This window comes from Ahaetulla prasina, chromosome 13 (genome assembly GCF_028640845.1).
Source record: "Ahaetulla prasina isolate Xishuangbanna chromosome 13, ASM2864084v1, whole genome shotgun sequence".
NCBI classification, from domain to species: domain Eukaryota; kingdom Metazoa; phylum Chordata; class Lepidosauria; order Squamata; family Colubridae; genus Ahaetulla; species Ahaetulla prasina.
The window spans coordinates 1591152-1606004 of record NC_080551.1 but is presented as its reverse complement, the minus strand read 5'-3'; the positions used below and the strand labels follow the sequence as shown (position 1 = coordinate 1606004).

The 14853-nt window shown below is 42.3% G+C and overlaps 1 protein-coding gene across 3 annotated transcripts in view; it reads right to left on the bottom strand.

Annotated features, from left to right (window-relative positions):
• BLM (BLM RecQ like helicase) overlaps positions 1–14853 on the bottom strand; it is a 30751-nt gene that overhangs the window by 10365 nt on the left and 5533 nt on the right. For 2 of the 3 annotated variants that reach the window (XM_058156078.1, XM_058156076.1), the window contains exons 4-13: positions 12466–12575; positions 12249–12363; positions 10641–11365; positions 7902–8096; positions 3692–3810; positions 2945–3058; positions 2636–2734; positions 2024–2172; positions 1781–1887; positions 584–744 (exon numbers count right to left, since the gene is read on the bottom strand). In XM_058156078.1, coding sequence (XP_058012061.1) covers positions 584–744; positions 1781–1887; positions 2024–2172; positions 2636–2734; positions 2945–3058; positions 3692–3810; positions 7902–8096; positions 10641–11365; positions 12249–12363; positions 12466–12575 — 1894 coding nt within the window. The remainder of the gene's footprint in view (positions 1–583; positions 745–1780; positions 1888–2023; positions 2173–2635; positions 2735–2944; positions 3059–3691; positions 3811–7901; positions 8097–10640; positions 11366–12248; positions 12364–12465; positions 12576–14853) is intronic. The other variant, XM_058156077.1, reaches the window with a different exon arrangement.

Here is a 14853-nt window from a genome sequence, read left to right as displayed (position 1 = left end):
TAAGTGAATCACTACAATTGTTAAGTTAGTAACGTGGTTGCTAAATGAATCTGGCTTCCCCATTGTCAGGTTGCAAAAGGTGATCATGTGACCTTGGGACATGGCAACCATCATAAGTATGGTATGAGTCAGTTGCCAAGTGTAAGAATTTTGATCACATGACTATGAGGATGCTGCAACGGTTCTAAGTGTGAAAAACGGTGATAAATCACTTTTTTTAGTGTCACTGAAACTTTGAGCAGTCACTAAACGAATTGTTATAAGTTCAGAACTACCTGTAATATGGAGACCAAACCTGGATGCAGTATTCTAAGTGTTGTTAAGGCTTCTCATCTTCCCAAGAATCCTGTTCAAGCCACAGTATTGGTCAAAGAACGAAAAGCCCTATTTTACTGTTACGTCAGCAGAATCTGTGCCGGTCTGAGCTCTTGAAACCTGACCGGGCTCAAAAGTTCCCTGCACTTCCCTTTGGGGAGGGTGAGTCACGTTGCCCCCCTCCCCCTCCCCCTCCCCCTCCTTTGGCTTTAATTGCTGACGTGATTGTGAGACTGGATCTCCCTTTCTCACAGGGTCTTCTTTCTACCTGGCATCCATCCTGGTTAATCCATTTCTGCTGCACAAGGTCTCTAGTGCCATCCGGGAGGCCAGCATGGTACGCCAGGGCTGAGAGCCCCCCCTCTTGCAAAGCGTTGGCCACTGAGTCACATTCATACCGCGAGAGACAATAAATAATTCCCGAGTCACCTGCAACACAGAGGAAAAGGTTCAGGGTCTCAAGTCCTCTAAAGATCTCTTCCAGTGTTTCTCAACCTCAACAACTTTAAATTGGTTGGGGAATTCTGGGAGTTGAATGCCACCCATTTTAAAATTGCTGAGGTTGAGAAAGTCTGGTTGGTTCAAGGAGGTGATACAGTTCGGAATTCCATCCGTTGGCTTTACTTAATGGCACCTAGTAACAATTCACCATTGGATAGAAAGAAATCCAACCGTCAAACCTGACATTGTTCCTTTATCTCCATAGCTTCCCTGCCCTTTAAAGGTCGTAATAGGTGACAAGGTCCTTCCCCATCTCTTAGCCCAAACAACAAAGCCGGCTTCTTCCTCTTCCCATAACAAGATGACGAAGGTGAAGCTCTGGAAATTATGTTGCCAGTTGCTGCTCTGCCAACATCTCAGCACGGTCTTCAACCGATACTCTCATGTGGGGCATGCAACATAATGGTCATGGATGCCACTGTTCCAGAAAGGAGGGACCTGCCCAAATTCCTAGCCTTCCCAACAAAAAACACATTTGAAAAAATATGTATAAAATAATTTATCCCCTTCTTGAGTATCTCCAACTGGAAGCTGGACGTCCTTCTCTCTGGGATGCCTGCATTTGGATTTTGGCCTTGAGTAAGCAAAAAGCCTCAATGGGCCTTTCTAACCCCAGAAAAAGCATAAAGGTAGGGAAAAAAGGGCATTTCCAAGCTTTTGTACCTGGCGCATTGGTGCTCTTACCCAAATACTTTTCAAAATTAAAGGGCCCCAAATTCCAAATGGGTTGAAGAAACTTGCATTAGCCACACAGCACCACTTTATTTATTAATATGGGACATTTTTGAACAGGTTTTAGATATCTACAGAATCATTCCACTAGGCTTACCTATTTTGTGCATATTTCACAAAGGAACACAAGATAGCAAATACCAGAATTTCTCTATAATCTAATAAAAACTTTGGGTTTAAAATAATCCCATACAAGCAGACATTGATCAAGGAAGAATGGGTGATAACTTACAGGGGTGATATTTTCTGATCCATTGTAAGCAATCTAAAGCAACAGTTTTGGGTTTCTTGGGTAACACGTCGTATTTCAAGTTGTGCCTGTTAAAGCTCATAGTAAACCTAGAAGGATATTTAGTTGAATAAAAGGATTATTGAATGACTCTAGAACTCATCTATACAGCAATCCCAGTGAAGCCATTCCTTCTCCAAATTTCTCAAGAAGGAAATCTCTCCTCTGCCTCCGAGTCCAACTTACACCTGGGGCTGGTGCATCTCCAGTTGATTCAGGATGTCCTTCTGCACTCTGGGGTTGGCGGTGGCAGTAAGAGCCATCATAGGAACCAAGGAGAACTTCTTTCGGAGCATGTTAAGCCGCTTGTAGTCTTGGCGAAAATCATGACCCCACTAATAAAAAGATTTTTAAAAGTTACACTTTACATTTATATAGTGATGTGAAAAAAGATCACTTTTTTTGTGTTCTATAGTTTTATGTATCAAGACATAGTAAAAATCATCTCAGTTTTTAAAAAGAGGTAAACACAACCTCAGACGAACAGGAGTACATGTCCTGATACATAAAACCACAGAATTCCAGCAGGGTGAAACTTTCTTTACTGTATTCCGCATCTACTATTTTTACAAATAACTCAAGGCTACAAACATATCCCTTCCTCCTTCTATTAACCCCACAACAACCCTGTGAGATGGGCTGGGCTGAAAGAGGGGGACTACCTCAAAGTCACCCAGCTGGCTTTCATGCCAAAGGTGGAAGTTGCAGGTCTCCCACTTTCCGGCCGGGTGCCTTGACCGCTAGTGAACTAGACAACCGTTGTGGCCGTCTGCACCCTTTTCAATGAAAACAGATCACCTGACTGACGCAATGGGCCTCGTCGATCACGAAGCGAGCCAAGAGCTGCCGCTGGTACAGATTCTCCAGCGCTGACATCAGCCGACCACTCGAGCAAACCTGGGGAAAGCAAGAGCAGCAGGAGGCCCAGATGCCGCAACTCTGGCACCGTTCCAAGTCTTCTTGTCTCCTTCACCCCCAGGACCCATCAGGCAGACAACGGCAGTCAAAGCCTCCTCACCTATGCAGGGACCCAGGCAGAGTCTGACTCCATCCAAACCCTTTGGGTCAGCTGGAGCGCTGCTAAGCAGCTCAGGCCTCCATACAAACCTTCTCTGGAGTAACGTAGACAAGTTTTATGATGGGATCTTTCTTTGAGAGCTGCATGTAAATTCGGGATGCTTCGGCATCAGTCTTGTCACCAGTGAGGTAAGTGGCTGGAATCTAGACAGAGAAGTCAGCGGCTCTAATTTGCAGCTTATCTTGGTTGCTGCTGACCGCTTCATTTGGAAACTGGTCAACAGTACGGCCAATGCTTGTGCTCGGAGTGGGGAAGGTCAGACCAGTGCTCTGCTCTCAGCCAATGCTTGTCCCTTCGGCCACAGAACCAAATTGTAAGAAGCAGCACACAATTCTAGATGGACCTGTACTTATAACTGCTGTGAATAATACTGGAAGCCACTTTTGTGTATTGTTTTCCTTACTTTTCTTCAATTTTCTTTTCTTGCACTTTTTGCTATTTCTTTGTTTTAGTTTTCATCTTCTCATTTAAAGGTTTCAATAACCATTATATGTCAAAAAACCCAATTCTAGCTGGACCCATAACTCTGGGGAAGCCAAGGCTACGTTGTTCTTTTGATGAAAGCAGTTATACACCAGGTTTTCGTCCTAGATTTTAACAGGACTAACCCGCTAAATTTTGTATGAACACAGATTCTACCAGAATCTAGAGTTTTTATATTTGCACGGTCACACTGTAAAGAGCAAAAATCAATATGCCCGTGACAGATACAATGATCTTAAAAAGTTTTGCAGACAATTTACAGACAATCAAGCAGGAAGCCATCTTGAACTCACATCCATTGAGGTCAGTTTCTGGACTTGATCCACTATCAGGGACCTCAACGGAGAGATGACGATGGTGACTCCCACCGAAACACAGGCTGGTAGCTGATAGCACAGACTCTTGCCACCTCCTGAGCGGAGCAAAAGCACAAGATGAAAACTCTATTCATGTTCTATTCTGCTACTAGTTCTATACACACGAGTTTTATATGCAGAACCATGGGAGGAGGCCCAGGGCTTCCACTCACACTTTCTCCATCACCTCTGCTACCATAAAGATTAAAAATCTGGCCCGAGAACTGAGATGCAAAGAACCACTAAGTTCAACCTTCTGTTTGGTACAGGAGTGAAGCATCCCCAGAAGGCCCTTAACACTTGCTCAGGTAAAATACAATTATTTCTTATGAAATTTATTCTAGGAGATCATTCTTTGGGTTTTTATGACTGAAATCCTGAAAATGACTTCTAATCATAATGAACAGCAAATCATACATTAAAATCAAAACAGAAAATAGCTTTATAATGGGCAGAAGAGTGCTCAGTCTGGGTTGTGAATGTGTAATTCAACCAAGTAAGAAATCCAATGGTTTATTTTATTCCGAGTAAAGTTTAAAATTGATTTAGAGTATAATTACTTGTTATAAAATTACAGAATTTTACTTAACTCCCCCCCCCCACTTGACACATTGGGCAACCTCATCTACTTTAGTGACTTTGAGAGCACCTCTGGCAGGACTGTAAGATCCAAGCAGGAGGGCCAAAGCAAAACTCCACCAATGAACAGCTATTCTGTCTGCATGGATACTAATGACACCATACCCCACAAACCCTCCAGTAGAGAGGATGGCAAATGGCCAAGCAGGTGAAGAAAACTGATTCATCTTATGATCATGGATGCTCCCCTCAGAGTAAACAAATCGGAGGAAAACCCTGGCAGAATCACCATTTTCAGATCTCCTAACAGAGACACAGTATCTAGAAAGCACAGCACTCCCAGGCATTTTACCAAAAATACAGAACAACACCTTTCTCATTATAAAAAAGGAACACCTAGAAAAGACACACAAAGCAATCAACACCACCTTCAAGAAAATAACAACACACTACCTTCCTGGTTATCCTCATCAGCAGAGGAAGTGATGGCAAATTAGAAACACGTGTCTCTGAAAAATCTCCCACCACCCTAGCCAAGTGTTCCACTAGCGAAGTATCAACCCAAACTCCTACGAAAGGAGCTGGGTAAGAACATCACTCAGATAACCCAGAGCATGAAAGGACCACCTATAACAGTGGTTCCCAACCAGTGTGCCGCGGCACTAAGGGGTGCCGTGAGATCTTTTGAGGGTGCCGGGAACTTTTGAGCTACGGAGATTTTAAATATCTATTTCCTTATAAGGGTGCCGGGAACTTTTGAAAGGCTTTCCAAGGGTGCCTCAAACAAGAAAAGGTTGTGCCTCAAACAAGAAAAGGTTGGGAACCACTGACCTATAACATCTTCCAACAAATTGGGTACCCATGGAACTTTATCAAACAGTCCCCGGCTGCTCAACCCGCTACAACACAAACAGCACAAGGTATGGAAAGGCTAATAACGCTGTCATACATCAGAAACATCTAGAAAAAACCAACATATGATTACAATCACATGGCATCATCATTTGAAGCTTTTCAAAATATCTAGACCAAAAGACCCAGGAGCCTGAGAAGAAAAAACAGGAGTCCTCTACAACATACAATATAAGGACTGCAATAGCCACTACAGGTAGTCCTTGACTTAGAACTTTCTTCAGTGACTGTTGAAGTTACAACGGCACTGAAAAAAGTGACTTATGATCTTTTTTCACGCTTATGACCACTGTAGCATCCCCACAGTCACGTGATCCAAATTTGGCTGCTTGGCAACTGGCATGTGTTGAGGACGCTTGCTGGGTCACGTGATCCCTTTTTGCAACCTTCTGACAAGCAAAGTCAATGGGGAAGTCAGATTCGCTTCACAATCATAACTGCAGTGATTCACTTAACAACTGTGGTGAGAAAAGTCCCCAAATAGGCAAAGTTCACTTAACTGCCTTGCTTAGCAATGGAACTTTTGGCCTCAGTTGTGATCGTAAGTCAAAGACTACCTGTATGTAGAACAGACTAGTCATGAACACCACGTAGCAGTCAAAAGACACCATGAAAACTCCTTAATCACACAACAGTTGGGCAGACTCAACCATAGTTCAACTGAGAAATGGTGAGCATCCTAGACCAAGTTAAATCCAAAAATGCTGGGGAATTCCCGGAAGCACTCAGACAAATCAGCCACAGAGATAAATTCGAACCATTTGAAGACAATAATAAAAAGCTAAAAAGGAAACAAAGAGACCATCACCAGCAATCAACGCCCAGATAAGCAAATAAATGTATATGCTTTTGGCAGGTGATGTGAGAGGATAATAGGCGAGATCTTTTAGTTATCCTTGGCAGGAGTGAGGAAAGTAGAAAAGGCAGGCAATGGATCACGGGATGGGATGGAAAAGGATTCAGTTATTATTGAAGCAGTTGAAAAGGTATGCATTTGTTGCCATGACTCAATGATCCCCAAAGGTAGTCCTTGACTTAGAACCATAATAGAAGCTGACATTTCAGTCAAAAGCCATTGCAGTCATAAATTGATGCACTGCGGACAGTAAGCATGTTTGAAATAGCTTACTTTGCAGGGTTTCAGAACTGAAAGTCTTCCCAATTCTAATGTTTGGCTACCAAAATTATGCAACCCATTCAACTCTGAAACCAAGGGTGGGTTCTAATTTTTTTTACTACCGGTTCTGTGGGCATGGCTTATTTTGTGGGCATGGCTTGGTGGTCATGTGACACTGGGTGTGGTTTGGTGGTCATGTGACTGGGTGAGAGTAGCTTGGCCATCATGTGACTGGTGGGCGTGGCCAATAACAATAAATAATAAAAATAATAAACAAAGTATACAAAACAATAAGAGGTACCAAAAATTAAGTTTCACACTTTACACACGCACAACACAACACAACACAACTGACTCACACACAATGTAAAAGCAACTGCACTTCACCCAAAAGGGCCCCTGCAACAAGCAGGGACCTCACAAAGCCACAAAAAGCTCAAAAACCAAGTTTCACACTTTACACACACACACAACACACACAAAATGCCACATACAGCTTTGTGGGATTCTGTGTGTTTGTTTAGTTAGAGTGAAACACTACAGAAACACACCAAATCTCAGAAAGCTGCACAAATATTTTGTTATTTTATTTAAATTTTTTAGATCGGGGTCTCCAACCTTATAACTTTAAAGTTTGTGGACTTCAACTCCCAGAGTTCCTCAGCCAGCAAAGCATTTGGCTGAGCAATGGATTCCAGGCAGATTTGTGGATTTCAACTCCCAGAGTTCCTGGGGAACTCCAATCAATTACATTAGCTGCAACTGATTCTGCCTTCCAGACAATGTAACCGATTGGAGACGCCAAAGGAAAGCGAGCCCGAAAGGAGCTTGCTTAATTAAGTAAGTGAGGAGTGGAGATTGGGTGGGCCAGAGAAAAAAAGTTTTTAAAATGCTCCTCTGAGGATCCCTGCTCAACCACACAATTATCAGAGGGCTTTTTTTTCTTTTAAAAGCCCCTTTTTGGCTGAAGAAAAGAGGCTTTTAAAAGTAAAAAAATAAAATAAACCTCAGATGATCGGAGAACCGGTTTGAGAGCGTGGCCGGCCAGCCATTACCACCAGTTCTCCGAATGCCAGCAGAGTTTTACTACCAGCTCTACAGAACCGGAGCGAACCGGGGGCAACCCAACACTGTCTGAAACCAATATTTATAACTTTCCAAAACAGACAGAATGATGGACTTCATTCATAAACTTAATTTCCCCTAATAGCAATGGTTCACTTCTATAGGGGCTGCACACTTGTACTGAATAGTGTGAGGTGACAGGAACTGTCTGTAACAATTGATCAGAACAGCAGAAGGGAAGAAAGTTCAAGGTTGGAGCACCACCTGAATCATTTCATCTCACTTGTTCAGCTTATCAGCATGCCTCAATTAGAATGTAGGCAAAATATCAGCAACTTGATTTAAAACCAATTATTATAACTGCTCTTTTTTCCCCTTGATTATTTCAATCCCAATTTAAAATGTCGTTTGTCAGCCTTGATTCTCCTTTACCCCTTTCCTTGGAGGGCAGAAGGCCTCCGCCTGAAGACTCACCTGTGGGCATCAGGATGAAGCAGTCCTGACCCAGCAAAGCAGCATTGATGGCTTCAAGCTGATTGATCCGAAAATGATGGAGACCAAATTTTTTATGGAATATCTTCATCATCTCATTAGAATGTGGAAATGCTAAACCTCTGAATGGTTCCACGGTAGCATTTTTGGAAGGTGTATCCTTAATTAGTGGAGGAACTTGGAAAAAAACAAATTTTTGTTATGAGACTGAAGACAAAATATATTTGCTGTTTCCAGAATTTATAGCCAGCAAATAAGGTGCTGAAACTTAATTAATTTCATAAACAGGAAAATATCCAAATATGTTTCAGGGGTGGGAGGAGGGATGGAGGGAGTCTTTACACAAAAGGAAAAAAAAATCCAACCTATCAAAAACAGCACCACAAAAAACAGATTAGGAACACAAGTTAAAATAGGGGGGAAAATGGTAAGTGAACATCTGTCTACCCTAGACGAGTTCAAATCACCAGGACCGGATGGATTACACCCCAGGGTTCTGAAGGAACTGGCAGACGAAATCTCAGAACCACTGAACTATATCTTTCAAAGATCCTGGAGCACAGGGGAACTGCCAGAGGACTGGAAAAGAGCTGATGTAGTTCCCATCTTCAAAAAAGGAAAAAAAAAACAGATCCAGGAAACTACAGACCTATCAGCCTGACCTCAATACTGGGGAAGATTCTGGAAAAGATAATCAAGCAACGAATCACCGAACACCTAGAAGCAAACCAAGTAATAACCAAAAGCCAACATGGGTTTGTCAAAAACAGATCATGCCAGACTAATCATTGCATTCTTTGACAAAGTGACAAAATTAGTGGACCAGAGGAATGCTGTCAATATAATTTACTTGGACTTCAGTAAAGCATTTGATAAAGTAGACCATAACCTACTACTAGATAAAGTAGAAAAAATGTGGGTTAGACAGCACCACCAGCAGATGGATTTGTAACTGGCTGACCAACCGCACTCAACGTATAGTACTCAATGGAACTACATGCAGTGGAGTACCCCAAGGCTCTGTTTTAGGCCCAGTATTCTTCAACATCTTCATCAATGACTTGGACAAGGGGATAGAAGGGGAACTCATCAAATTTGCAGATGACACCATGAATAGCCAGGAATAGCCAACACTCCAGAAGATAGGCTCAAGTTACAGAAAGATCTTGACAGACTAGAATATTAGGCGCTATCTAACAAAATGAAATTCAACAGTGAAAAAAGTAAGGTTCTACATTTAGGCCAAAAGAACAAAATGCACAGGTACCGGATATGTGGTACCTTACTCAGTAGTAGCAACTGTGAGAGGGATCTTGGAGTCCTAGTGGACAACCACTTAGATATGAGCCAGCAGTGTGCAGCAGCTGCCAAAAAAGCCAACACAGTTCTGGGCTGCATAAACAGAGTGACAGAATCAAGATCATGTGAAGTGTTAATACCACTTTATAATGCCTTGGTAAGGCCACACTTGGAATATTGCATTCAGTTCTGGTCACCACGATGTAAAAAAGATGTTGAGACTCTAGAAAGAGTGCAGAGAAAAGCAACAAAGATGATTAGGGGACTGGAGGCTAAAACATATGAAGAACAGTTGCAAGAACTCGGTATGCCTAATTTAATGAAAAGAAGGACTAGGGGAGACATAATAGCAGTGTTCCAATATCTCAGGGGTTGCCACAAAGAAAAGGGAGTCAAACTATTCTCCAAAGCACCTGAGGGTAGAACAAGAAGCAATGGGTGGAAACTGATCAAGGAAAGAAGCAACTTGGAACTAAGGAGAAATTTCCTGACAGTTAGAACAATTAATCAGTGGAAAAACTTGCCTGTAGAAGTTGTAAATGCTCCAACACTGGAAATTTTTAAGAAAATGTTGGATAACCATTTGTCTGAAATGGTGTAGGGTTTCCTGCCTGGGCAGGGGGTTGGACTAGAAGACCTCTAAGGTCCCTTCCAACTCTGTTGTTGTTGTTATGATGATGATGATGATGATGATGATGATGTCAATGATAAGCCGTGGTGGCACAGTGGTCAGAGTGCAGTACTGCAGGCTACTTCAGCTAACTGCCGGCTGACTGCAATTTGGCAGTTCAAATCTCACCAGGCTCAAGGTTGACTCAGCCTTCCATCCTTCCGAGATGGGTAAAATGAGGACCCAGATTGTTGGGTACAAGAGGCTACTCTTTAAACTGCTTAGAGAGGGCTATAAAGCATGTAAAGCAGTATATAAATCTAAGTGCTATTGCAATGATTAAATCTCAGTAGGTTTCACCCACTCTATTTCCACTTATAAATGTACAGAACAATGTGAAGTCTTGAAGAGGACCCAGTTCGCATCTTGACACACAGCTCAGCCAGTGAAAACTTTCAGTCTCCACCTATTACAACACAGCAACTTTGGATATAATGCAGCTAGATTCAAAATTACCATTAAAAACCAAAAAGAAAAAGCTGCCAGAAAAATAGACTTTTTAACAGTTCTAGTCCTGCCTTAGCAAACATACCTACAGCTAACCAACTTGTGAACTGGGAAATACCCCTAGCAACTATGTGACGAGTGCCCACGTTTCTAAAAATCCAAATATACTCAAAAAGGTTGAGTTAATGTGTAGATAAGAGTCTCTGGTGCAAGATTGTAAAATGAGTTAATTGTTGTCTTCACCATAATTTTCTACTGCAGCTTATTTCCCAGAATGCACTAAAAGAAGAAATAGGGTAACTTACCAGGGAAACTCTCGCCCCTCACAGAACAGTCTGTGAAAGAAAAATTGCTATGCAGATCAGTGCCTGTCTTGGTCGCAACCGAGTTTTCTTTCAAAAATAGATTTGCTGCAGGGGAGATGTTTGCAGCAGGCTGGGCTGGGCCCTGGAAAGTGTCTCTGGCTGTTGAAGCCCTTACGGCATCGTCCAAGTCATTCAAATCATCAATATCAAAATCATCCTTATGAAGCTTCTGTCCTCCAGTTGCCAAAGGACTCTCACTTCCCACATTGCTCGTAAGCAGAGCACATTTCCTTCGGCTGTCCGAACTTGTTCCATTCAGCGTTGAAGGCCACCAGCATGTCTCAGCTTCTAAGTCTGGATTTTGGAGCCCAGTTATTCCGCCGGTTTCCCTCTTGGGACAAGATACGCCTGGACTTTCCACGGCAGAAGAGGACGTGTCCCAGGTAGAATCTTTCACGAAAACCGATGAATTGGCACTGGCCCATCCTTGAGAGGGTGGCGGAAGAATGCCACGCAGGGGGGGAACATCACCAAGCCGCTTGCCAGAAAATGGTCCAGAAGTAGAGGCGGCCCCTTGAGGAAGTGGGGAAGACGTTTTTCCCAGCTGAGAAGAGTAACTTCCATTGTGGGAGCCATCATAGTCAAAATTATATTTGCAGTTCTTATCTAGAAATTGATCAGCACCGGTTCTGTTTCCATTTCTGGAACTGCTCAACAGTTTTCTTCTGAATATAAAAAAATATATAAGTTATTGTTTTAAAAATTCCCAAATGAATTTGCTGTTTTCTTCCCAGAAACTCCTCTTCTTAATCTTTTACCTTACTTACAACTCACAACCCAATTTAGATCCCTGTCTATAAAACATAATTGACATTAAAACATAGGTTTGAGTGTATTATATATAAACATTTCCAGAGTTTTGGTTTGGCCAATAAAGTGAAGTAATATTATTATTCTAAATATCCTCCATACAACCTATTTATCCTTAATAGCAATGTATTGTCCTGTGGAATCTTTCCTAACTGATAGAAACATTTTCAGTCAATACTGAAATTGAACAATTTCAACAATTTCAATACTCCTGACCCTCAGTGGCCATGGAATACTTAAAAAGTATTTTTTAATTATTATTCACCCATGAGTTTCCTGTAGAACTATGATAGTATAGTATTATCTGATCATTAAGAACTCTCTTCTTCAACATTATTCCTGTTTCTCTAATCTAATAGTAAGGAACAGTTTTCCCCCTTATGGAGTAGGCATATTTTCCAAGGATGGACTTCTGTGGAGGTTTTACAGCCCTGAACTGAATAGCACTGAAATTATGAGATACTAAATCCCGGTGCAAAAAAAGGGAATTTATTTGCATAATTCTGCTTCTGAAATAAATATGGGTAGGACTCATAACCTGTGACAAAGAACCTTCTACTTTCTAGAAGTTATCTTGCATACCTAAAAAAAAAACTGACCTGCTTTATATGGTCTGCATTAAGAGCTAAGAGAATCTCAGGGAACCGACCACTTTGCAACTTGGACAAATCTATCCCATCTTAATTTCTTAAGGTAAAGAAGCAAAGGCCCTCATCGCATTCCAAACTCCCAACAGACCTGCAATCTCTAAGCCGAAGCAGCTCTTGGCCACCTAGCAGAGACTTCAGCTCTCTTTCTGGAACGGAGTCCACCAGTTTACAGATCTCTTCCATTACACAAAGGAGGGACTGGCCTGAAATGTAACAGGGTTCAGTCACATATTTTGCAAGGCACCAGCAGTGCAAAGCTGGCTGACGATCATCAAAAGATTGTGGAACATGTCACAATGTTTTACCTTCCTTCCTTCCTTCACTTCTTCTGGTCATTTCTCCAAACTCCGGAAGTTGGTTCACCGAGAGTTCAAAATTCAGAGTTGTCTCATCAGCTGTTCTTTGGGGAAAATGCCTAACAATGTTAAGAATTATTAATAAATCCAGAGATATATCATGAAGTAGATACACTTTATACATCAAATAGAATTTTAAAAAAACAGGGATTTTATGCACACATCCACAGTATTTCTGTCAACAAAAATTGTATGTATTTCTATAGTCAATGACAATTAGAAAAGTATGGAATTAATGGAAATTAGACTTGAATAAAACAACTGTATTGAAGTTTGAAAGTGTTAATTTTTCAGTGTGTTTTCTTCCCATTTGCTTAAATGCTACCAGCCAGAGAAATTATTTGATTTTCCAGTTTTTGCAATAATACACCTGTCACTAAAAGATGCATTGATTTATTGGGTTAAGTCGGTTAACAAATCTTTATAAATACAAACAATAAATCTTTGATAGAATTAATCACCAAACATTGTTGAGATTTTTTTCAATTATTGCAGATTATCCGAATCACTACAGTCCAGTTTCAGGCCTGAACATAGCATTGAGCTGATATTGATCCTGGCTCTCCATGATCTCTCAGGACTGATCAAGGTATCCTTTGAGCCAGCTGGAGGGGAACCCTCCCAGCCCCCAACCCAAAAAGATTGGGGAACTCTGATCTTGGAAGTATTTGTAAAGTCAGCTCTTAATGGCTGTATTTCCATGATTTGTCACTACTTGGGGGAAGCGTTCATCCCTGCAAAGACTAAGAAGGCACTGCAAAGACGGCTCAGAGGTCACAGTAAAACATATCAGAGCACTGCTGGAGCTACAGGTAGCCCTCAACTTACAATCATTCATTTAGTGACCATTTGAAGTTACAACAGCATTGAAAAACATGACTGAGGACCAACTGTTACACTTACGACCGGTGCAGCATCCCCATGGTCATGTGATCAAAAGTTGGATGCCTGGCCACTGGTTCCTATTTATGACAGTTGCGGTGCCCTGAGGTCAACCAATTCCCTTTTGTGCCCTTCAAGGGGGAAGCCAGAGTCACTTCACCACCATGTTGTTACCTGAACTGCAGTGATTCACTTAAATATGGCAAGGAAGGTCACACAATGGGGCAAAACTCACTTAATAAATGACTTGCACAGTGGTTAGAGTGCAGGACTGCAGCTACTTCTGCTGCCTGCGGCTGCCTGCAATTTGGCAGTTTGAATCTCACCAGGCTCAAGGTTGACTCAGCCTTCCAGCCTTCCGAGGGGGGTAAAATGAGGACCCGGATTGTTGGAGCCAGAGGCTGACTCTGTAAACCACTTAAGAGAGAGCTGTAAAGCACTGTTAAAGTGGTATGTAAGTCTAAATGCTAGTGCTATCGCTTGCTTAACAGCAGAAATTTGTGGACAATTGTGGTAGTGAAGACTATCTGTCTAGTGGGGAAAGGGGGAAGCCTTCTGGATCTGTCCCCTTCCTGCCCCCATGTGATTTTGGGGAGGGGGGGTGGAAATAAAACCAGGGAAGATGTTGATCCTATGTGTTGTGGTCCACTGGCGGCCTGCAGCAGAGTTGGACAGTGAAGAGGCTAGGGAGGAACATGGGCCAGTCCTGGAGAAGACCAGGACGAGGGATCTGCGTCGGAGGCAGAGATGGGGCCAGGGCCATCTGGGAGTTATGTGCAGACTCCGGAGCCTCCAGAGTCGGACATCAGCGAGGCAGAGGAACAGGGGGAGCCTGTTCGCAGTGCGTGCATGTGCAGAGTTGCCAAAAGGCAAGAACAAACAAGAAGAAGAAAAACAAAAGGGACAACTTTTGAGCTTGGAGATGATTGGCCCCTCCCATAAGACATAAAGGAGGAGCAAAAGCACATGAGCCTTTGTAGGAAGCAACTGTTGTTCATGCTGGCCTGTTTCAAGACTGCAGCTCTGTGTTGACTCTGTTCCGTATGGCTTTGCAAAGCTAATTGCCAATTAGGTCTTAGCCGCATGTAAAGGGAGATAAAAGTGGGTGTTTATCACCGTTATCCTGAAGAACTGTGGCAGATTTCTGTCGGACTCTTTACAATTATTTGGGACTCCTCTGTGAATGAACAGATTGGGAATGAACATGCTTTGAATGAGCAGAATTCACAGCTATGGAAATAAAAAGAGGGTTTTGGGGACTCATTGTGCGCTTTTATTGTATCAGGAAGCCTAGGTCAGAACACTATGCTGGCAGCTACTGGTAAACATCTCCCTTTCCTCTAGGAATATTTAGAGTCCAGGCTCCCCCACTTAATACCACCACCTGCCTTTTTAGAACTATTTGGTTGTTTTACCTTCATTGTTTTACCTTTAGGGAGAGTTTTGCTCATTCCC